General features: G+C 40.3%; 1 protein-coding gene across 1 annotated transcript; it reads right to left on the reverse strand.

The window, feature by feature from the left end:
* Positions 1-25,374, reverse strand: fhl3b (four and a half LIM domains 3b). Its single transcript, XM_049602706.1, has 6 exons — positions 25,133-25,374; positions 8,297-8,468; positions 4,278-4,452; positions 3,200-3,369; positions 2,147-2,333; positions 1-516 (listed from the first exon to the last, which is right to left on the reverse strand). The coding sequence occupies exons 2-6, from the start codon at positions 8,450-8,452 to the stop codon at positions 365-367; spliced, it is 840 nt and encodes a 279-aa protein (XP_049458663.1). The 5' UTR covers positions 8,453-8,468; positions 25,133-25,374; the 3' UTR covers positions 1-364.
* Between the last annotated feature and the right edge of the window lie 295 nt (positions 25,375-25,669).

Raw genomic sequence — 25,669 nt, forward strand, 5'->3', positions numbered from 1 at the left:
TAGCCGTCATGAAAAAAAAAAGTGTTATAAAATGGTGTACGACCACCTTTATGAATAAAAGGTTTAATTTAATGGTTTACGTATGTTTTGTTTTTTTTTATTTAGTCTTTAATGTGCAAAACATAAAACATAAAGATAAACTAAGTCATACATAGGTCACAGGACATTTCTGCAGAATTTATACAAACATTTCAATGTGCTGCGGGCTGATGAGAATTTTGAGTTGTAAATACTGAGCTTTGTGTCAGCTTTACTCTGAGTGAGTTAATAACATGGCAGTGTTCGTGTGCATGGCTGAGGTTACGCAGTTTGTCTGCTGGTGTCAGCCATGTTTGATATTTGCTGCAGGTGGTGTGACCGGCGGTCAGTCATCGTTGTTGCAGTCTGTACACAGAATCTGGTCGCGGTCGGGGAAGAAGCCGGAGCCCACCAGCGACACAGAGCAGCGCGAACACTTAAAGCACGGCTGGTGCCACTGCCGGTCCTCAAAGGAAACATACTTCCCATCTCCAAACCCTGTGAGACACAAATAACAACACACGATGAGCAACTAATGAAGGAATGTTTTACGAGGAGTGGAAAATTTAATAACAGCCTTGCAGCACTGCAGAAACAACATAAATGTAATCGAGATAAAATCAGCAGTTGGCAGAAACAATAAGAAAGAGCTGCCAGTTCTGTCAACGTGCCGTGATCTAGTTTGCAGCTGTGGTCAAAAACATCTCATTAAAATTCTCATTTAACTCTGGTATGTTAAGTTTCTTTGCCAAAAGTAGAGGAAGGTGAGATAAAGATGGTAATGGACCTGTTGGACTTGTCAGACTATGGTTTGTTTTCATGATGCCTGTCTACACACAGCATCTTCAAAGCCTCTTTAGAGCTTTATAGTAAGTTACAGCTCATTATTTAGCTGTCCGGTTCTTAAAATTACTGTTTCCCTTCACTCTCTTAAACACTTTGATTCAACTGATGAGCTGAAACTTTGTGGCGCTGGATAAATGGTGACAAGCAGCAGTAGTTGTGTGAAAACCAGGAACAGGTTAGAAGGTGCAGCAACATTTTAGGCACAAATCCAAATGAGTCGCAGGTCTTTTTGGTTTTGGGGAAAGAAAAACACTGGGTAAGATTTCAAGAACGAAAAAATACTTGTTTAAGTTTAGGACAAGATCATGGTTTTCGTTGAAATAACAATGTACAGGACGTAAGTGATGTAAAATTATGGGCTTCGCATAATGAGTAGGCTACCTATGTAAAGTACTTAAAGTAGTTAGCTAAAATCCATAAAGTCACATAACTACGCTGACTTTTGGTTTCACACAGAACATAAACAGCAGTCTCCTGCTTGAAAGTCCATGTTTGTTTGACCCGTCCACCAACCCTCCCACCTGTCCTACGCAAACCTTTTTTGTTTGTTATACTTAATTTGTGTGTCCACTGTGACAAAATATTGTCATTGACTTTGCTTTGGAATTGCTTATGTGTTGTCAGCACATAATTTTAACACATTTTGTGCCCACACCTATGTAATATGTGCCAAGAGTCCATTTCACATATTTCTATGAGACGGGCTGCTACAGTAGATCGTAGTCTTTATTGTGAGTGGCAGGGTCCGCCATTTACAAGTGTGATTCAAAGGGCCTCCATACACATGAAGGATTCACAGGAAACTTAGCATGTAATGCAGCATTACTGTTACTGTAATATCTCATTAATATAAGCCTCACTGTTTACTGTTCACTCTTCAAACAAAGTATTAAACTGTATTGAGTTACTGCTAATTACTGAACATTTTTGACTGCTGCTAGTTCACAATAAAAGCTGGAAAAACACAACACTGTGCGGCTTTTATTGTGACAAACAATATGGACAATAGGAAAAAACTACAAAACACAAAAAGAGGATATACGCAAATATGCAAACCACAAAGAAAGGATTAGAGCCAGGATTTAACACCCGAGTCACCTCACTGCCTACACCTGTTTGATGAAGATAATTGTTCTGACATTTTATTAATAGCAGATCATCAAGACATACAGGTATCACGGGGAGAAAATGGGAGATGATACAAAACAGGGATATTGTGCCACTAACTGCTGAGTTAACCAACAGACAACAACAGCTCTGTGGTCCTGTGCTCTGTACTGACCTGTGATGGCCGTGTTGCATCCAGCACACTTTTTGGCATACAGGCTGCTGAAACACTTGACACAGTATGGACTCTCCCCCTGTGAGGTGAAGGGTTGGCCAGCCAGCGGAGCTTTGCAGCCTGTGCAGAGAAAACACTCTTTGTGCCACACCTCATCCTTGTAGGTCACCCCTCCTTTAGTCAGAGCCTGCAGCACACAAACACAAACTGTATCAGGAAAATGGGTTTAAATTTAAGATACTTTTTTTTTTACCTGGTTGCAAATTGGTACAAAGTTGGCTTTTTCCTTTGGGTTTCCACTGATAAAGTTTTTTATGTACCCATCCCTGCTCATGCTTGCAACTCAGTTCTTGGTGTACATTTCATCGTATGTTTATTCTACAATCTGCTAAATTCTCTTAACTACACACTTCACACATACTTAATGTTAGGTTACATGGGTTAGGTTTAGAAAAAGAAACATGGCGTGACAAACACGGGACACAAACACCAGTCTCCTGGGGGAAAGTCCTGTGTTTTGTTTTGACCAATCCACCACCTCAACCTTTATGGAGACTGTTGCTCTTTATATTTCCTCCTTTACTCCCGTCAGCGCACTTGTCACAATTTCGTGGGTTGTATACAGATACTAGTGCATTACTTTTCACAGGTACGCGTATAAACAGTGCATGAAAACAGCCTACAACGTTAGCACTGTTGCGATTATTAGCACTGTTAGCACCATTAGCTGTTAGCCATCAGCTCTACCTCTATGTTGGGAACCATGTACAGAGGATCTGAATCAGACTCTAAAATCATAGATATGCCCTGAAAGTCGTATACAGCTCCTTAACTACTTATTAATTTAGTGCCGAAATTTTTTGTCGATTGACATAATTGAATAAACATTTAGAAGCAAAAACACCCAACAGTCTCTGGTTCTAAAATGAATATCTTTGGGTTTTGGGTTGATGTTCGGATAAACAACACATTTGACAGCGTCACCTTGGTTCTGGGAAACTGTGATAATTGATTGTAAAAGTTCTGAACAGATTAAGTGAGATCCCAGTTCACCTTTTTGCAGTGGCTGCACTGGGGAGCAACCCTGCCCTCATAGCACGGCACACAGTAGTAGCTGTTGTTGTCCGGGATGAAGGCCTCGGCGCCAATCGGCTTCTCACAGCTGTGACAGAGAAAACAGTCCTCGTGCCACGTGGAGCCGCTGTACTCCAACAGCCTTGACCCTGAGATGGAAAAAAGAGTGGGAGCAGATGAGTATGGAAACTGAGATGACTGTTTGTTGATATCCTCCCTGACATTTGCAAATCCTTATGTCATCGGGGACATTCCTTTGATCTCTGCCCTACTGTGCTGTAACTACACACTGAAATGAAATCTGATAGCGTTCACACAACAAACACCAGAAGTGATGATTCAATGAGATGACTAAACCCGTTTTAACACCTGTGCTGTACAATTACTTCAGCTTATCTTACATTAAAAAAACAATGTGACACGCTGTAACAAAGCACAGCACCTTAACCCTGCTTTTTATTTATTTTTACAGTTTTTATCATTTCACAAGAGGCTGTTTGTCCACTCCCAGAAGAAACACACGGTCCACTGCAAAGAAAAGTCAGGAGTCATGCATCTGAGTTCCTTTAATCACCGGCCTTGTTTTACGACTTTTGGGACCTGAACTGCAGCCCAAAGGCATGACAGTGTTTTGAACTCGGCTGCACTGTTACAAAAAATGGAGCAGCAGCTCTTAAAGGCATTCCAGGCTGAGCAGAAACTGAAGAAAATGACTGCTCAGTTCAGAAAAGATCTGGTGAGTTATGATATCCCACAGTACCCACAGGCCTGGATAATTCTCAGTCATCCGACACCACCGCTGCACTCGTGTCGTCACAGCGGCCCCCGAGCTGAAAAAGTCCGAGATATTTTCAGCCGAGCAAGGAAACAATCATCCTGTCACATCTAAGCTGTCACACCCCGGATAACAAAAACTCATTAGCCTCTTTATTCCTGCATAGACAGGGTGTGAACTTTCTGACTGTTCAAGTGATTGCTCAAGGATCTGTCCCCGAGGAGGTTTGTGAACTCTGTGCTGGAGGGAAAATAAGTTAGCCGGTCTTTAGTGCTGCTGTACCTGGCATGACCGTCTTGTCGCAGGACACACATTTGGAGGAGAACTCATTGCAGTAGCAGTCGCTGCACACCAGCCCGTCCTCCTGGCTAGTGAAGGGCTCGTCTGCCAGAGAGCGGTCGCAGCGGAAACAGCGAAAGCAGTGCGCGTGGTAATATCTGTTCTCGTAGAAAAGCTCCTGGAGGAAGAGGAGAGTCAAACTGAGCAACTAGTAAAACCAGTCAGTCACACTTCTTCCAGTCATTGTTTGGCAAATTAATACATCAGGTAAGAGACATGCAATAATAAAATTAAATTGATTTGTGAATAGAAGGAAGCCAAGGAGGTGTAGTGAAGTGTGAAAAGGAATCTCAAATTTAATCAAGTGTATTCAAACACACCTGGCAGATGAGATGAAACAAACAAGAATAACAAGCACAGATAAACAAGAAACCAACAATCTGAGACAATTGTGTTGTTTGGGTCATTGAGATGTTATTAAAATGGAATCTCAAAGACAGGTGTTGGAATTTGATGGTTTTTATAGTCTATTTAAAGATATTCTTTCCAGGAATTGTCACTTTTTGTAAACAGTATCACCAGTGAAAGCGAAAACCATGTTTGTCCCTCCTTTCTTTGCAAAAAAAGTCCTGCTCACAGAAGCACTGCCCAAATGAAAACGCAAAACACAGTTGATGTGTCGTCATATATGACTGTAACTCTAAAGCCATGTGAAGAAGAAGAAGATGTTGGCCAATCAGAATGAAAAAAAAAAAACCTACATGGAGCAAAGACCTCCGTTACACATTCTGACACCTCTGTTCCTCAATATAGTGGAAGAGTAACTGTGCATTTATGTGTTAACCTGTAAAAAGTCCTGTCAGCAAGGCTGGAGGCAGCACTATTTTGGCCATGTCCTCCAGTTCACAAAATTTTGCCTCATTGACGATATCTCACTAAGGAGATAAATGCACACCCTGAGGTCATGAGCCAAAAACTTTTTCCCTCTATACACATCAAAACTGAAGCAGAGTCTCTAAAAATCTTGACCATGGAAGGAATTTACAAAAGGTCTGCAGAATGCGAGTGGAAGAAAGCGCTACCTTTTTAAATATACCCCTGCACATGTTGACAAGGCCTCACTCTCATTTGCTGTGTTTTTCTCTGAGCTGTGTCCATGTTTTTGTACCTTCCTCTTAGATCTGTGCTTCTCATGGTCTGTCATCTGGTTGTTACCATAAAGTCCTGACCTCAACTGAGTGCTGTACCCAGGAACCCAGGAAGTGATTTTTTTTCTGTTGAAAATCCTGCTTAACATATCCTCAAAGCTGCTGCGGAGAAAAGCTTTAAAAATATTTAAAGGGAATTAATAGAACTTTTGGAAGAAAAAACACCACAATTTCCTCCCATAAGTAGTAAATGCATCTTTGCTTGAATAAATATACTCAAAGGTTTTACTGTTACAGCATTAGTTGGTCTCTTGGTGCTGCTCATGGTGGCTAACCTTAACACTATTAACTGTAGTTAATTTTTCCACACACACAGTCCTGCTGCTCTAAATACTCACTGAATGTGTGTTAATGTGCACCTGAAAATAGTCCCCAACCCCCCCAAAATGCACTATTTACAGCTGTTTGAGTGACGCTTGCTTAAAACAACAGCACCCAGATGTTCAAGGATAACCCTGAGCTTTTTTTTTTTTAAATATGAAAGTATTTATTTGTGTCTTTAGCAGGAACCAATAGACTTTAGTTGAGAGTTTCAGACATTGTAGGGAAGTCATATTACGAGATGGACTACTGTTGTTGTTTGTTTAGATCTTCTCATACCAGCAAACGCCAGCGTTATCCTTCGAAAGTGAATAATATGGAAACTCAAACATTTCATCCCAAACTGTAGGTTAATAAAAACACTTCATATGTTTTTGTTCCTCACAGGGAGGTTCTCTATTTGATGGCTCCCATCTGCTTGAAGGTCATGGTCAACCACAGGACTCAGTTCCCTGTATTTTGGATGCTTGCCGACAAAGTTTCCTCCTCTCCACGACACCCTGCTGTACTCCAAAGAGAACAGGAGTTCACAGAGGAGTTGAGCATGAGACAAAAAAATCAGAATAACCCACTTTGTGCTTCTAACAGCTGCTTGTGTTCCAGTTCATGTGCAGTTCATGGAACTCTCTGATAAATGGCCCACATTGAATGGGTGGGTGAAAAACTTATTTTGGAGGCGTGGAGATTCACAGTAAAAGAAACAACTGAAGCGGAGGGAGCAAAGGAAAAGGATGAAGGATGAATGTTGTTATGTGCTGTGCAGAGGAGGGACGGCCAAAGCAAGCAGGAGCGTAATTTACTGCCAGTCCCTCACAGGGAGTCCATAATTCATGGCACACTGATGGCCTCATGACATCTGTGGGTGTTTCCTGCAGGAAACTTTTCTTAATTTTCACAAATTTAGGCTTTTAGGAAACTTAAAGGGGATTAGAGAAAATCTGGTGTTTTTGGAAAGAGCGATATGTTTTCCAGGAATGCTGGCTGGTTTGTAAATGTAGTTCAATAATTGATGATGTGAACAGTGGTGGAGGAAGTACTCTGATCTTTCAGTAAAAGTAACAATACTACAATGTAAAAATACTCTACTACAAGTAAAAGTCCTGAATTCAAAGTCTTACTTAAACTTTGCAGATTTTCAACCAGCTCTGTATCTGCGGAAATTAACTTAACTTCCTTCCATCCAATCAGCACCGAGATCTTTGAGCTGGCTCTAGTGCTGTTGCTGAAATACAGATCGTCCTTTGCATTATTGTATGCCCGCCACCATAGACATGAAGAGTGTAGAATCGAGAGAGACCTGCCCCTCTATCTCTCTCTTTCTTAAACTTAGAACAAACTCAGATTGAACAGTGAAACTGGGCAGTGATAATCAAATATAAACCAAGATTCTGTTACTGCGTTGCCTCAAATGTCTTCAGAAACATATTTTAGTGCACTGTTTGGCTGTAATACGAGATTTTGTGAACAGGAAATGGGCGCCATACTGTTTCCTGTATTGTAAAAATGGAAATCAAAAAAAAAAAAGAGATCAAACAGTAAAACTAGGCAGTGATAATCAAATATAAACCAAGATTCTGTTACTGCATTGCCTAATTTTCACCTAAAATCTCTTCAGAAACATATTTCAGTGCACTGTTTGGCTGTAATACAAGATCACTTGTTACCAGCCAGCCACCAAATTGTTTTTGGACGAGCCAAAACCAACTCGCATTAGGTAATTACGATCCCCGGCTCCTCCAGTCCGCATGTCGAAGTATCCTCGGCAACATATCAAACCCAAAACTGCTCTCAAAGGCTGTGCCACGGGTGTGTGAGTGTGTGTGAATGGTTAACAGAGTAGCAGGCGGCACCTTGTATAGTAGCCTCGGCCACCAGTGTATGAATGTGTGTGTGAGAATGGGTGAAAGCATCTCTGGAGTGTAAAAGAGCTTTGAGTGAGCAGAAGACTAGAAAGGCGCTATGCCAATGCAAATCCATTTACCATTTAAGTCCACCAGCAGGAGCAGTTACTGGTCCATTGCATTCTGGTAGTTGTAAGTTTTCTACCTCTTAAGGGAAAAGCGAACACTACAGTTGCTTTCCTCCGTTTTCTCTGGTCATGTAGCAGCAGTTTCAAAAGTATTTGCATCTTTCTACTGCATAGACAGCCCAGTTTTATAAAAAAAAGACTGACTGAGATTTAATGAAATGCCGACTATGCTCTGATTTCAGCTCAGGATTTACTGCTTTTTTTCTATTTTTAGAAGTTTCATACACCAAATGACTACTAAATTAATTTGTAAAATTTGGTCAGATTAATCAAAAAAGACAAAAATTGTTAGTTGCAACTTCATCTTATAAAATCTTCTCATATTTTGTATTTAAATCTTAATCTGTAACTACATCTTTCAAATAAATGTAGTGGCATAAAAAGTACAGTATTTCCCTCTGTGGTGTAGTGGAGTAGAGTAATAGTAGTGACTCTAATAAATACATACTACAAATGGAGCTCACCTTTGCATTATGGCTGATGACTTCTTTACATTCCTGGCAGGTGTTGGCGTACAGGCGGTCGTAGCAGGGGATGCAGTGAGGCTTTTCCTCCACCTGGATGTATTTGCGTCCACACAGGGACTCGTTGCAGTTTTTGCAGTCCAACTGGTCACTCATGATGTTTTTCTTCTGGCTGAAAGAATTCACAGGCACAGTTTAGCATTTGCTATCAGCAAGAAGACAGCGCAGGAAGGAGGAGGAGGAGGAGGAGGAGTGAGATTAGTAAGACAGAGAGTGAAAGCAGGAAAACAGGAGGCAGACAGTTTTTGGATATACAGCTGGAAATAAAGACCAAGAGGAGAGACAAAAATGGGAGTAAAAACATGCATTTTAGAGTGCTGTAGAGAGCTTTTTTTTTTTAAGATACTCAAGGATGCTTTGTATGACAGATGACTAAAACACACTAAAGGAACAGGTTAGTACAAGATAAGAAGTCAAACATTAGAACATAACTTGTAAAATGGTGAGTTGTGAGTCTTGAACAGACAATTTCAGATGTACTGAAGTTAATCCCTGACTTTGGAAGAAGTACCATAGAGAATGATATTGCAGCGGTCTGGATGTGATAAAAGAACAATGGCTTGGTCGGTGGCCCTCGGCCTCAGATACCTACGCACCAAGACATCCCTTAGCGGCAGTTTAGGATGCTCAAGAACACTACATCAATTTATGCTCATTACACGCATTGTGCCTTTTCAAAATAAACTTTGCTTTTTACAGGAAATGTACAGTTTCCACTCGTTACATGCAAACAGTCTCTTTTCAAACTCAGAATGTAGGTAAAAAAATGTTTTTTTGGTTTACTTCCTTACGTTTAGGCAACAAAAGTTTGTGGTTAGGTTTGGAAAAAAACAAGGTTTGACTTGAATAAATTTGGTTGTTACAAATGTAATTTAACATCAAGTGACATATGTCACCAGCGTAGTATGCTTCACATACAAGTACACTACAATGTTATTAAAATAACTCAACTGACTTTTGGTTTCACCCGAGACACAAACAGCAGTCTCCCAGGTGAAAGTCCAGAGTGTGTCTGACCTGCCCACCCTATATTATGGTTAGTATATATAGTTGCTCGAAGCATCAAAAAATGCACAGTGTGTCTCATAGATGGAGATCATGGATCAAAGTTTCAGGGACAGGCAGAGTTACGCTATATGCTTAAAGTGAAACAGGCTGTTTTGGGGCTGTTAATGAGATTTGCATGGCATTTGAAACAGAGGTTGCTGTTAAATTCAAAATCAGAATCAGAAATACTTTATTGATCCCCGAGATGTAATTATGCTTCATCACAGTTGCTCCGATGTAAAGAGTAGAGAATTATAAGAAGTAAGAATAAGAGAATGAAATAAAAGTATGTAAATATAAAGCAATAAAATAAAATAGAAATGAAATGTGCACCATTCCATAGTGTTTAACACTAGTACTTAAGAAATTAAAAATCAAAATATTAAAAATAAAATATATATCGTCACAGTGCTGAGGCTGTAAGTGTGAAAATTTAACTACAATATATACATCAGTAGAATAAAACAACAATAGGATAAGGTTAAACATAAGAAATATGTACAGTTATGTGCACTGTACATTCAAGAGGTGAAAAATATTGCACAGTTGAATAATTGCACTGAATATTGCAGCAGTTGAGTTATTGCACTAAAGATGATTATAAATCAAATGAAAATGGAGGGAGTTGGCTCCGGTGATGATCATATCAGATTGACCACAGTTTAGTTTGAGAAAGTTGGCTTGCATCCACGATGCGATGCAGATGGTCAGGGTTGAGAAAAGTTGCAGTGATGAGTGTATTTAGTGGGGCCATTTAGTGGAGTATTTAGCTGTGACATCATGAATGTAGCAGTGGAAGTGGAGACCATGAAGACAGGTGATGATTAACAAAGGGGATCATGTAGAGAATAAACAGGAAAGGACCAAGCATTGAACCCTGGGGGGTGCCTCGGGACACAGACATAGTGGTGAAGGAGTTGTATATTTGGACGTTTGTTTAATATTTTCATACTTGCATCTTTTTCATATTTTATATTTGGACTCTTTCCTGCTTTGAACTGCAACTGCTGCACAACATTTTCCCGTGGTGTGAATAAAGTTCTATCTTGTCTTATAAGAACGGTGAGGCTGATGATGTCAAAAGCAGCAGTGTGGTTGTGGAAGATGAAAATACAGAGATGACCAGGTTGTTGGTGACTCTGAAAAAGTGGTGAATTATACTGCAGTTAAACATTGTTCAAAATGTTCCACTCCAGAAAGCACAGACACGGCTGAACGAACACTTTAAGTGAGAGTTGATTTATTGTGAATCAGTAATGAAATAACAGCTTCTCCTGTTTCCTCACTACTCACTAATAAGTGAACGCTAAAAAAGTCTGGCTCTCCCTCCACCTCATTCTTGTATGAAACTCCCTGCGGCGGTTTGGCATTGAGAAAGAACGACTAAACAATATTAATTGTTGGGAGCTGAACTATAACAGCATTCTCCGTTTCAAAGGCTTTCTTGAAGGCTTTGTCATCTTTGTTTGGCCTGCGTTTAAAAGGAAAATACGACTTGTTTAATCCTTTTGTCCACAACTTTCTCTCAAATGCAGAGCTTTCTCTTGTTATCAGGGACAAAATAAACATGTAATGCCATTAAGATGTTTTATTGCTGCAACTTAAGGCTTAGGAAGGATTTTATCTCACTAAAAAAATCATTAGGGCTTCTCCCAAAAGTCATCTTTACTTTTTTTTTTTACCCTAAACACTCCATATGGGGCACTGAATCTTATTAAAACTGTAACATTTTGTGTCAGAGAACAAATGGTTTGTCCTGATGGAACAGATTCTTAACTACAAACAGAATCCCAGGACACTTATAATTTCAGCAGTGTCACTGTCAAAAGCACATTTTGTCCAACTTTTAACTTGACTGTGTGTTCTACTAAAAGTGTTCATTATGGAGTGTTATATGTTTTCCCTTGCCTGGGAACATGACCACAGACTGTAAAAAGAATTGAAAGTAGCTACTGTCACGTCACCCCGGTTTTTGGACACTGGGCATTGGGCATTTTGTCCATCGCCATCTTGGTTTTTTAGACCGTATTTGGACATGAGGCTGGAGCTGTGGAGGAGCGAGGGGTGGATCTGACTTCATTTTTCAGCCCTGCCGCTTGTAATGACACTAAAGAAGCTGGGGAAATGGGGTTAAACTCTGAAAATGAACTCAAAGCATGTCTTTCATCATATTGACCCCAACTGTTCTCATCCCCAGATTGCCAAAAACTGACACTTTGTCACGTGCCTCAGCGTGTGACACAGATGCCAAAGTCACACTTTGCCATTTCTATAAGATGTACCGGTCTTTCAACTAATTTTGATGTAATCCCATCCATGGAAATATTTGACGCTCAGAGCATCTAATGTGGTATAAAGAGCTAGTCTTTGTAGGATGGGAGGTGTGGTGGTGGATGGGTCAAACAAACACCAGGAGACCACTGTTCGTTCCCACCTGAAACCAAAACTCAGCACTGTTTGAACAAGTCTTTCAGTTCAGTGATGTATATCTGACACATTAAGAATTTATTCTAGCTTTATTCTAACCGGACCACTACGGTTTGACAACTTAAACCACGTGTTCCAATGGGTTTCACCCAGGAGACAGATGTGCATCACATTAGACATTTTGGCATCCGTATCACATGCAAGGGTTCTTGAGAAATCTTTAGTATTTAATGCCCTGGGATGAGAATGTATTGATTGACCTTAAGATGCTGAATTTTTCACTAATCAATGGCCCAACAAGAAAGTAGCATCTAAAATGTATAGTGGAGCATTAAAGTTATTATGATGATTAATCCCTTTTTGATGGATATGCTTTGATACAGGATGTTCTGGCCTGTCAGGAGTATAATTGAAAGCCACAGGCTAACAAGCTAGAACAAAGAAGCACTATTGACACAACTAATGAGACTGTGTTTGAAATTAACTGGAATAATTGAAAACAGTGATGTCCAACATAACCAATACTCAGCAGGCACGGTTTTATCGTAGTTTTTAGGCCAAAAGATGTCAATGTTTCTAGCTTAGTTACGTTTGTGAAGTTTATATAACTCATATTCTAACACCATTTCAGCAACTGTATTTCAATGTGAGATTGAGCTCTGCTTCACACTGAAATATCGTCATTGTAGTGCTGTTCAAAAAATACTTTTATGTAACCTAGACTTCCTAAAAACTGTCACTTTTCAACCAAGTTTTAACCTGGACAACTTATGGTAAAATGAGCCGACTTGTTAGAAGCTGTCAACTGACAGAGATTCCAGGCACCACTTTAACTCGGGAAGTAACCTACTGTTTCTTCCTTTCTTCATTTAAATAAATGAGTTGACTGAGAGCTGGTGGAGCAGAGGAAGGACAGGTGGAAATACAGCTGGGCACACTGACAATAAAATCATCCCACCATTATGACTGAACACAGTGAGGCATTAGCAGGCTATGTGACCCCGTGTTCTGCAGCAGCAAAGGGAAATGAGCGCGGAAATGAAGTGTGGGAGGTTAAAAAACGCTCCTGTGGAACAGTCAAGACGGAGTACGCATGGCTCAGGGAGATATATACAATGTGGATGAAGATTATAGATTAGTTCCGCAGAGTTTGGATATAAGTTTATGTTCAGGATCACAGCATTTGGCACATTTACAAAGGCAAGACATTTAAATATTCCACTTGGAAACAGTAGTTGTTTATAATTTTTTTCTCGCCTATTTTGGTCACAGAATGGCTGTGACATGTTTTTATAATGTCAGAAAAGAGGAGGTGGGTTCAACAAAGCGCAGCTGAGAAACTGTGCAGCTTTGAAATCTCCCTGAGGGATCAAGGAATGAGCCGAGACCCCCCTCTTCTTCCTCTTAAGAGGTGGAAGACGTCACCGGCTTGGTCTAAAGGGTGAAAGGACCCAGAGCTCGGTGCAAACTAACGAAGGCCACTTGTTTTCCCAGAAACATAATTTTTGCGGTTGTTGTTATGAAGCTAGTAAGAATTAGACATCGCTCATGATGAATGTTTCCCGCTACGCACGTTTACAGGTACTGCGCTTCATGCTTGGTAACCTCCAAGTATTTGCATCTGGTCTGCTGAAGGAATCATCGTGCAGTTTACATTCCTGGTGTCTGACTGCTATCAAACATTTGGTTTCTAATAACCAATGATGCAGCAATTTCAGATAAACATAAAAAAGATAAACACAGTCTGCTCTCGGTCATGTCCTGAAGCCAGAAACTCCCTCTCCTCCACAGACTTTTTCTCCCACTGCCATGTTAGCACAACAGTGAGGACATCCTCATGCATCCCTCCCTACAGATAACAGCACAGCTTCCTCTGTCAGGGCATCAGGCTGGGTCAACACGACGAGGAGAACGACCAAACTGAGAGAAAACATCACATCCTATGTCTGTTTTCTGTCAGATTGCTGTCTGGATGGGGAAATCAGCCCCACTTCCCTCCTAAAATGTCTAAAGAGGTTCGGGTTTCTATTCTCGTCGTGTCTGCGATGAATGCAGTGATAGAACAATGGTTTTCCTTCCGGACATAGTCTTCCCAGTTTTTGAGCTTTATGTTTTTCTTCCTGAGCCACAACATCTGTGAACACATTCTGTGGTCTCCAGCTGTTGTCTGTCATCAAATTCTCCCTTAGGCGTCCAATCGGGAATTCTTGCAGGACAAAACAGCATCTAATTAAAATCCGTCATTGTTGAAAACAACATTTTATGGTTCCTATAGGACAGTCCAATTCCATTTTACAGCAGTGGTGGAAGAAGAATTCAGATCCTTTACTTAAGCAGCTGCTGGAAATGTGGCCTTTTCTTAAAACTGGGCTGTCTATGCAGTAGAAAGACGCAAACACGTTAAAAATTTGTGCTACATGACCACAGAAAACAAAGAGCTTTGGTCGCTCTAGTCACTCATCACGTGAATCACTGAATGTTCGATCGTGCTTGTCAATTTCAAGGAGCCACAAAGCATACTACTGGCTTGAAAGCAGCGTAGTTGCTGCTTGCTGTTGTCCAGTCAAAAAGGTCATAGTTGGCCAACAGAAAGTTATGTTTGGTCAATGAAAACAGAAAACGTATGTCAGCCCACTCAAAACAAGCAAGGAAGACTTGCATGCTACGTCGCAACATTAGCCTGCAATTCTCTCCTCTATTACTAACATTACACACTTCAAAACTCACCAGACCAACCAACTACCTCCGCGACGCGGTCCCAAGCCTCATTCTTTTTATTTTGGTCTCTGTAACCCAACAGCGACACATTATAAAGGAGTGAGTGGGCGTGAACGCAAGTAATAAACTTCTTGATATCCATTGTCGGAACAAGTGTGCTGTAGGAACTGAAGATGGCTTGTTCTCTGGGACACGCTTCATCGAAGCATGTCAGCATTCCGATTGCTTGTCGCTGAACCGCATCAGAGCTCTCAACTCCCCTCCAGACCGCTCCAGTCGCTTTGGTTGCCCAAGACGTGCAGTTGATGACCAGGTCACCCAAGTCGCCAGGCTCTCATTGAAAATAAATGGCTTCCACCATTTTGGAAACTCTGGTTGCTGTTGGTTTGAACGTACAGTAATGCAAGCTTCTTCTTTTTTTCTTTTTTTTTTTTCTTTTTTTAAAGGAAACAATATGGCGGCCAGCTGGTAACAAATGATCCTGAGTTATAGTTAAATTGTAAGCTAAAATATGTTTCTGAAAATATTTTTGGCGAGAAATCAGCAATGAAGTCACAGAATCTTGGTTCATATTTGATCAGCAGTGCTTAGTTTTACTGTCTGATCTGAGTTTGGTCTGAGTTTGAGCACAAGAGAGGGTTGACCCTCCTTGTGTCCACGGTGGCAGGCACACAAAAATGCCTAAGTTGAATCTGTAGTTCAAGCAACAGCCCGAGAGCCAACGAAAATCAGTGAGGTAATTTTCTGAATGTTTAATCATAGCTCATTTTGTGAACATGACCCAGTCACCAGGAAAATGTCAGCATTGTTCATTTATGCAAACTACAGATATTTTACATTTTTACATACATCGATAGTGGCCCAAAGAGCATTTGTTTCTTACCGAGACATAGCTGCATTTCCTGCCGGGATTATTCGACCAAAAGGGGTATTTTAAATTGAAACTTTTCTTGTTCTAACCATAACCAAGTGGTTTCTGTGCCTAATCCTAACCACGTTAACCACAGCATTGTTGAAAAAGTTTCAAGTTTTTTGGGTTGCCAACGTCTCACTTTAAGGTCACAACTAACTGCAAAGAAACGCCTGTTAAGAATCTGTTCATCTTCACACCATCCAGACTGTCTGACATTAATATGAGCAGTCTGACTCACATGCAGTCAGTGTTTAGGAGGCGTTCACTCTACAGGTGTCTCTTGGATCGCACCCAAGAATACTTGTCGCCCCTGTTCTCCTCCTCCTCCTCCTCCTCACCACGAGACGTTAAAGCAAACAGTCATCCATCCTGTCTGAGTACTCTCTGGTAGCACGGCTGCTGAAACTATTTAAACCCACAATTCACCTTGATGAGTGGGACATGTTGAATACTTCTGCTGACACACCGTCTGTCCCGGTGAGAGATTTACAGGAGTCACTTGGCTCTGAGCGCTTTGTAGTGGCAGCCAAATGGCAACTGTCTCCCAGGATCAGGCTTCTGCCTCATGTCCCTTCATGGCTCACTGCTGTTATTTCACTCCTCAACAACCTGGACAGTTTCTAACGACCAGAGCCAGAAGCTCTCTGCTGCTGCTGCTGCTGCTCCTGGGTGTTAGTGTTTATTTTCCCCCCTTGGAGGAATTTAGACTTCATGTCTGAGGTTTACAAACCAGATTATTCCATGATGAAAACTGCTGTCACACGTAATAAAATCCAGTGGAACAAAATATGTAGGTAAGTGTTAAATCTGTCAGAGCCAAAAAATACTAATTCATGCATTATAAAACAGCCTCAGTGCATTTTGGGGAGGATTACATCCCCTGTGCACCCTCTTCTCTGTTTAGAGAGACTTTTTGGATTGTTTATTTTATATATTACTGAACTGAAATCACTGATATCTTCTTTAATGTAACACCTGCATGTAACACACTAAAAGATTTTGCAAAGACTGGGGATCTTGCAGGGTCACTATTTGCAAGACTTAACTAGATTCCCTTTGATATTATTTCTCATTCTGTTCCTGGTGGAAAATATGACCCCAAACTCCCTTTAAAAATGATGACATACTGACAATTCTTAATGTGTCTGCAAAAACACATAACTCTGAGACACAACATAAAAGACATTATTCATCATCAGCTTCTTTAAACTCTTGTCTTCGTTTTTGCTCTGATATGTGATGTCAGCCGTGACCTTATATAGACAGGTGTGTGTGCCTTTCCAAATCGTGTCCAATCAGTTGAACTGAACACAGATGGCCTCTCATCAGGCTGTAGAAACATCTCAAAGGTGATCAGAAATGGGAAACACCTGAGCTGAATTTCAAGCGTCATGGCAGAGTCTGAATACTTGTATAATGTGATGTTTCTGTTTCATCATTATAAGGTACTGAGTGTAGACTAAAGAGTGAAAAAATTCAATTTGATTCAGCAAAAGACTGACAAAATGTTTAAAGGGTGAAGGGGTCTCAATTCACTGTCTGACCAAATACCTGCAAAACTTCATTCCCATCAGCCTCTTCGATACAAAGTATGTAAAGCTTAAAATTAACTAAATTGATTGTATTAGTGTTAATATTGAGTTTTACTTTGATGTAACGGTAAGTGCAGATACCTTAAAACTCTGTGGTGAAAGTTTGGTTAAGTTCAAGCACAAAACCCACTTGGTTTGGCTAGTTTTGTGGATCAAATGCCACTGGGAAACGCAGCGATATGTTGGTGAAAATTAGCCAGGGTTGATGGATCAAACCCAACTAAGAAATGCTGTGAGATAACCGCTGTTGTTGTTTACTGGTTTTAAACAGTGGTCTGCAACTTGACAGATGTTCCAACTCCCAGTGACAAAGTCAACTTATTTATTACATAGAAATGTTGTCATGATATGTATGACACATAGAAATGGCACATATTAATGGTTTGCAGACACGTACAATGCAAACATTTTCTTCTGGCGAGTGGGCTGCATTGTCACAAATTCTTAATATCTCAGAAAAAGGCCCACCATTCGGAGGCTTTGACGTTTTTCTGATTGGGCTGCTTGTCAACAGTAAGTGCAGCCTAGCGTGACTGTAGACTTTATTTTTCTAGTGCTTTACAATCACTTCTTTCTCTTTTGCTGTGACGCTTGTAAAAAAGGAAAACCGCAAACTATGTGCGTGCATTCACTTAAAACAGGAAAGCGTGTAAAGTTGGCTTTTAATTACCACCCCGCTTTCACTGTTTATTCCCCTTGAAATGGATTAGGGTAGTTTTACAGCCTCTGAAGCTCCGAACAGTCCTCATACTGTGAGATTTGGTTGGTTGCATAACCTGGATTCGGGGAGGTGAATGAGAATATTGACAGCGGCACAATACTGTGTAGAAAATGCCAACAACAGAGGAGCCCTGCAGCAGTGAAGGGAAAGTGACACCGTCGGTTCTACACTGTTATAGAAAAAAGAAAGACAAGGCTGGTCTCCTGTGGCTGTCAGATGACTGCGTTCCCTTTCATCCCCAGTACAAAGACGCTCAATGTGGTGCGGCTTCCAGCAGATCACAAGGCTAATTTCAGCTGCACACGCACAAATCAACACGGACAAACATTGTGCACTTTGTTGTTGCTGATTAAAGATCTCATCAGGATGAACCGCTGCTTCTTGCTGTTTTAAACAATGACGACATTCTGGGATACTGAGTTGGCAGCATTATTTTGGTTACTTGAACATGAAAAAAATCGCTGCAGATTCTTAAGTGAAATCCTTATTAGGTCAAATTAGAGTCAAAGACGCAACTGTGTTGTTTGACAGTGAGGATGTGCTTCAGTTTATATGAGGTCATGAAGAAGATCTGTTTCCTCGCTCTAAATTCCACTAAACGTAACATCAAACAACAAATAAACTATCACATTAAGTGTGTGTGTCTGACCTTGTTTGGCAAAACTTCCCACAGATCACATGGTGTATTTCAGCTGCATGCACACAAATCAACATGAACACACAAAGTGCACTTTGTTGTCTCTGATGAAAGTTCTCAACATCAATTGCACTGATGTTATCGTGACATACAGGGTTGGCAGATCTGCTAAATTATTCTAGATATTTGTATGTGAAAAATAGCAAAACCTCCTCAGAAGGTCAGCCAACTTTCAGCTTCACTTACTTTAACTTAATGTTAGCTTGTCATAGAAATCTCTTCAGTCTCTCAAACCATAATATGATCAGTATCACTGCATATTAATGACACATCACCTGCTACACTGAAGCCTATAACACAAGGGAATAAAGCACCTTTACAGACAGCCTGGTTTGTTTTATGAGTCTCCAGCTGGCTCTTTGTTTATCCAATGAAACAATGTGGTCTGCAGCTGCTGATTCACCTCTGCTGCCGACTAATGCACTGACAAACAGATCTCAGTCAGACTAGTAAACAAATCACCACCATGCAAATAACACAGTAAGAACAGTTACCACCTAACTGTTCCTTAGGATGGGGGTCGCAAGATGATTACTGAGGTACAAAAGGACTTTTGGACCTTTTCACAGAATTCTTTTTAAATACTGTTTAGTTTTAACTAAATGCTTTATTTTATGGCTCTATAATTTCCTTGGAAAGAAATATGCACTTTTAATACAAATTCAGGCCACATTAGGTTTTTCTCTGACTAAAAAACACCATCTGAAGTCACAGAAACATTCATTCATTATTCTTTTTTTATTGGACATCCCTTTCTTCATTTAACAAAAACATTAAAAAGAAATCATAGAGTTTACATCGACTCGCAGATTGCTCCTTACTTCTCGTTACTAGCCACTGAACTTTCATCTCAAACTCTATCCACAGAGGAAGACTGTGAGATGTGACTAAAAGCTACATGAAAAAGCTAGAAATCTGACTCTTGGACTATTCTTTCAAGGTCAGGAGGAAACTGTCATGCTCAATTTGTTCTTAATATTTGTTGAATTGTGTGCAAAGTGATCTCATTGCTACTCGTCATTTTGACGTTTGGGGAGAAGCCCTTGCATTATTATTATGACCCCAGGGACATCCTTCGGCATTGTATCTTGACGCAGACAGGGTCGGTGGTAAGTCATATGAGTCGACTCATGTAAATAATAAGAGTCAGCATTTAGGTTTAGGCAGGAGAATAACAACTTGCCTAGTGTTAGGGAAAGACTCACGTGACAAAATAACTCAGCGTTTTAGTTTCACACGGGACACAAACACCAGACTCCTGGGTCAAAGTCCTGTGATTGTTGGACCTGCCCACCATAAGCAGACTTTTACGTTCTTTATGAACATGGATGGAGTTGATTGAAAGCCCAATGCATCTCATACGGACGCTAAAGGGTGTATGTCCGGGACACTGCCCTGACAGTTAGACCAGGCTATTGCATTTTTGGTTGACCTATCGTGGAAATGTACCAAATGAATACTGTTCCGATTTCCCCCGATAATTCCAACATATCCTTAAAAATGGTTCAATGATATCCTACGAATTAGTGCCTCTTGCCTGACGTTATGTACTTAATCTAGAGTTATAAAGGGCAGGTTTAGGAAAAGAAACATGGTGACATACCTAAAATTAACTCAAAGTTCACATTGGTCTCTTGGAGGAAAGTCCCATGTTTTGTGACCCATCCACCACCCCAACCTGCCTATTTAAACGCCGCTTCCTTCCTAACTCCCATAGCTCGATCACAGCCTTCACAAATATGTGACTAATTCGTACTGAATTACATTGTCTTTTCTTGAAAATTTCTGAAAAATGATTCAATAATAGGGGGTGACAAGGGGTGTAGAGTAAACATTTTTTGGGGTTACAACCAAAAACGTTTTGGGAATCACTGCCCAAATCGACATATAGCAGTAACTGAACAAAACTCTGCAGCTGTAGCAGCTCTGTGAGGCTGTACTTTGAGCTAAATGCTAATGTCACTGTGCTAACATGCTCATTATGACAATGCTAACATACTGATGTAGCCTGCTAACATTTGCTAATTAGCACTAAACACAAAGTACAGCTGGGGCTGGTGGGAATCTTGGTCATAACCCACAGTATTAAAGTCATTTTGACCTGATGGTGGTGCTAGAAGGAGAGTCCAGGATCATTAAGAGTCATCCTCTGGGGAACATGAATGTCTATCCAAAATTTTATATCAATACATCCAATAGTTGTTGAGATATTTCAGTCTGGACCAAAGTGGTGGCCCGACTAATAGACTGATCCACAGTGGAGCACCCGTGCAGCTAAAAATACATGTGAAATGTCTAAATGTTTCTGTGAATGACGAGGGCAAAAATAAAAGCAGAAAGACAGATTATTAGAAAGATTATAATCAAGTGCGGTCATGAAGTTTTGTAAATGAAGTACCTTTAGTGAAGTTACTTTTGGCAGCATAGTTGTTGCACTTGGATTAAACTTGCAGGCGAACACTGACCGATACAAATAAACAGCCGATCTTGAAATACCGACAGCTATCCTCCAAAACAAACACACAAGTAAACATATTTTCCCATCAGCTGCCAGCTGGCATCTGACAGGTCAAGTCCTGGGTGTTAACAGTGACGAATGTTTGTTTTCTGAGAGACTGGGCCTGACAGCTCTGCTCCATGTTGCTGCTGGATTTATTTGACTTCAGAGAGGCGGAGAGCTGGTTTCGAACTCAATCGATGGACGAGTCATTGTTATTAGAACAACATCAAAATCAAAGTTTTACAGTCTGCAGAAAATACAGATGATCTTCAGGATGATGTGAAGACTAGAAACTATATTTGCAGAAATACAGTTATTCTCTTCTTGCCAAGAGTTAGGTGAGAGGATTGATATGACTTTCATATCTTAACTGTAAAAATTAAGCTCTAGCCAGCAGCCGCTGAGCTTAGCATAAAGGCTAAAGCTCTCTAATTAACACATCATATCTTGTTTGAGTAATTGAAGCAAAAACATAAATATAAAAAAGACATTTTTTGGTTTTACACCACAAGTTGTTGTTTTTACATTTATATTTGAGTACAAATTAAAAATGCAAGATGAAACATTTTAAGTAGTAAGTTTCGGTGTCTTTTATTACGTGTGCAGAAAGCCAGACATAAACATTAAGAGCAAACCTGCTAACACTGCAAATACAGACACAATGCCAAGTCAAAAACACGCAAAACCTGAAAACAAATGCAACAGAAAAACGCGACAAATCCAGTCAACAAAGGAGGAGGAGTGCTAAGTGAAACAGCTTGATTTATGACACAAGAGGGAGAGACCAGACAAGCGAGTGTGTGAAAAGAAAGGTGAAGTAAAGAGGCCACATAAAAAGGTATGTATTCTATTTTTACATTTTGCCTTAGTCTCTTATAATATAATATATATATTTATATTTATATAATATAATATAATATAAAAGAGTGACAGATTTATAGAGCTCCCCCTAGAGGCCTGGAGAACTTCAACTGTGTTAACTGGATATACAGCGTTTTTCTGTTGCATTTGTTTTTGGGGGTTGTATGTTTGTATCTTTTCTGTATTTTCAGCTTGTTTGCGGTTGATCTATTTGTTTCAGCTTTCTGCAGCATGTTTCCATTGCCGTATTTGTTTCAGAAATTCATATGTGTTTGTGAACTTGCATCGTTTCAGAAGCTGCAGCACATTTCTTCTAAAGGAAATGTTTTGGGCCATTATAGCTACTGTAATTTTAAGACTCTGACTATACATTTCCATTTGCTCTCAGTCTTTATGTTAAGCAAAGCTAATAATCTCCTAAAGCTCCAGCTTCATTCTTAATGCAGTATTTCTTGAAAATATTCCCAGCTACAAAAATGGCCAATCACACAGACCTCTAATACTGCAAAATTATTTTTTTACACTTCAGTTCTTGATTCAAAAACCAATATATAACGTGTTAATTACTAATGTTTAGAGGTGCTGCATATGGACAGAACCAGGCTAGCTGTTTCTCCCTGTTTCCAGTCTTTAAGCTTAGCTAAGCTAACTGACTGCTTGCTGTGGCGTCACACTGAGCGTACAGACATGAGAGTGGTGTCTATCCTCACATCCCACTCCCGGCAAGACAGCAATTCCCAAAATGTCAAACTACTCATGTGACACTCTTCCCAGGCTGCAGCAGAAATGGGAAATGGAAAAGACAGTGATGTGTGTGAGACTGACTCACGATGAGAATCTCTGTCTGATTTTTATGACCCGGTCACTTTGACAATCCCAAACATTATCTCCATTCGACTGTTTCATTTTGCGTCTGGCTCCTCTCCAGTGATTGTACACAGACATAACCTTCGCCCAACGCAAGAATCTCAGAGGAATGTGACTGTGGTCAAAACGTGGCAAAATCTTGTGGTTGAGAAGAAGAAGAAGAAGAAAAAAAGGCAAACAAGAAAAGTGTTTTTTTTCTTCCGCCCTCTGTTTTCTAAAAAAAGACAAAAGTCAGGAATTCCTTTCTGTGAGAAACAAAAAAAATACGTAAACACATTCACATGCAACCAGAGCTGCATTGTTTCAATGAATGTATTAATTTCACCCAAATGGATTGGAGCATGATGGGGATGGTGTGCGGTGATGGAAACTATGAGCGGTGCTGGAGGAGGTGGAGGGGTGGTGTTGGGGGATGGGGTGGGGGGTGGGGGGTTTGCTCAGCCTCCAGAAGAAAAGTTGTAATCTGAGGGAGACATGACATCACTCTAACTCAACAAGACTGAATCGTTTGTTAACATAACTCCACATGAAGAAAAAAAAAAAATTCGAGATACGAAGCCTGATATTGTGCAGCCGAGCCAATTCAACAAACATTAAAGCAAAGGGATTGTTTCCTCAAAGCTCTCCTTGTTCTCCTTCTCATAAATCCTCCTTGAAAAACGGGGGCCGCAGCACTTATTCACAGTATCAGTTACTCACTTTGTTCAGGCCCCCAACCCCCAATAACATCCACTGTTTCCTCGCTCTAAAGAAAGAACATCCTCTCTGGTCCAACCTGGATGTGAGGGGTCAAATATTTGGCCTGAAAATATGCACTTTCTACTAAGCCTTTATTGATATTAAAGCATTTACTGAGGCTTCATGGATCAATTGTATTGTATTGTATTTTGGGTTGCCATGTTGCAGAGCTTGGACCAAGTCCTTGTTTTGTAAGTCACAAGTAAGTCTCAAGCCCAAAGTCTTAAAGTTTTCTTAGAGTTTCAATTCCTAAACAAGTCTTTAGTAAATGTAATGCCATTTTAACAACACAGTAATAATACATTAAATGTACAAAAATGATGAATATTTTTTAAAAACGGTATTTAATTGTTAAAACAAGTGAAGGTAATCAAAAAAGGAGTGCAGAAATTGCATTTTTGTAGCGTATAGCACTATCAAACAGTACCACAACAGAATGAATCTGTTTCTGCTTGTGTTGTTGTATTTATCTCATATCATATTGGAAAAATGTCCACAACTTTCTCTTCACAATTTGGCTTGGGAAGTCACAAATCATCGATGTTAAAGGTCCAGTGTGTGGGATTTAGGGGGTGATACTGGCAGAAATGGAACATAACATAATACCGTATAATCACCTGAAAATAACATTCATTGCGTTTTTGTTACCTTCAAATGAGCTGTTTATATCTACAGAATGGGTCCTTGTCCACGGAGATGGCCATGTTGCCCCGCCATGTTTCTACAGTAGCCCAGAATGGACAAACCAAACACTGGCTCCAGATTGTGGCAGCCATTTGTGTTTGCACGTCAGCCACCATAGTTAGCAGAGAAACACAGCTTTCTTTTTTGATGTGATACTGCTTTATTCAGTGTTTTTGCTGGTTCAAATAAAAGAGATCTCCGCGGATAATTCAGCTCTCTGTAAAAAAAAACCCTGAACAATGACCACTGAAGGAATCCTAACCTGGAGAAGTTCCAGCGGTTTGCAATCTGCAATCCTAAAGTCCAAGTTGGGTTGCAAGTCTTTTTTGTTATTTTGTCAAGTCCAGTCTGATTTTTGACCCCAGTCTGACTCAAGTCGAAGTCATGTGACTGGAGTCTACACCTCTGCCAGGTTGTGACAAACCCCCATTAGTGGCAGGTGATTATCATGTAAATTTGGTAATGAAGATATTGGTAATATTAATAAAAGTTTAACATTCTCAGTTTCTAATATGTGATCAGATATGCAGTTATACATGTGAGTAACACGTTCATGAATGGATTTCAGTCCAAATTCTCTGCAGCTTAAATAAATGGTCAAATGGTTGAGGAAGTCAAGGGGAGTTTCACAACCTGGCAACCCAAATGTTCTTATTAATGCCATTTAGTAGCGTAAATGTCTTATTACTCTTTAAGAAAGCCATTGTTTACACCCTTTGATAAGGAGTTCTAATTAGAGAGGGTTGATGTCAAAGCCTTTCTGTGTTAAACTAATTTAAAACGTGAATCAAGAAGTTTCAAAATGTGTTTCATGCTTCACTGATGCATCCAGTGAAGACAGGTGAGGTTAGGATTTGCGCACGGCTCAACGGAGCACACATAAACGCTTCAGGAGATTAAACGGCCTTAAAATCACCACAACACACTTTAAATTCAATTACCCTCTACTTGTTGGCATCAGAAAGCTGTCAGTATGATCTACAGATCGTCTGAATGTACACGTAGGCCTACCTGTGTTTGCGCAGCGGCAGCCTGTGGAGATGCGCGCAGGAGTCTGTGCAGGATCTGGTGCAGTGGGTCCGCTCGGCTCGTGCTGCTCTGCTGTGTTAAATGACAGATCATTAAATCCTCCGTGAAACTCCTGCGAGCTGCAGACTGACGGGTTTCCACTGACTGGAGCATCTGGTGCGTAAAAACTCAACTATTCCCTCAAACACCGCCCATTTCTCCTCTGTCTGTCTCTCCACTCCCTCCGTCCGTCTGTCTGTCTGTCACCTTGTGGGGAGTTCAAGTTGAAAGTAGGTAGACTCACTGTGTTTTTTGGATGTAATTGAATATTTTAAACACATAGTAGACTTTAGGTTTCCAGCTGCTGATGTAAACCACTTTATTATCTCTCTAAATGGAAAATCCCTGTAATAATGTCACAGTAGGAGCTGTTGAATGTGCTCCACAGCATTTTGATCTCACATGAAAGTCTCAATAAAAGTCATTTGGAGACTTTGTAGTTGTACATAATTAATATGTGAGATGTTTTTACTGATATTT

Source organism: Epinephelus fuscoguttatus, linkage group LG17 (assembly GCF_011397635.1).
Source record: "Epinephelus fuscoguttatus linkage group LG17, E.fuscoguttatus.final_Chr_v1".
Lineage (NCBI taxonomy): Eukaryota > Metazoa > Chordata > Actinopteri > Perciformes > Serranidae > Epinephelus > Epinephelus fuscoguttatus.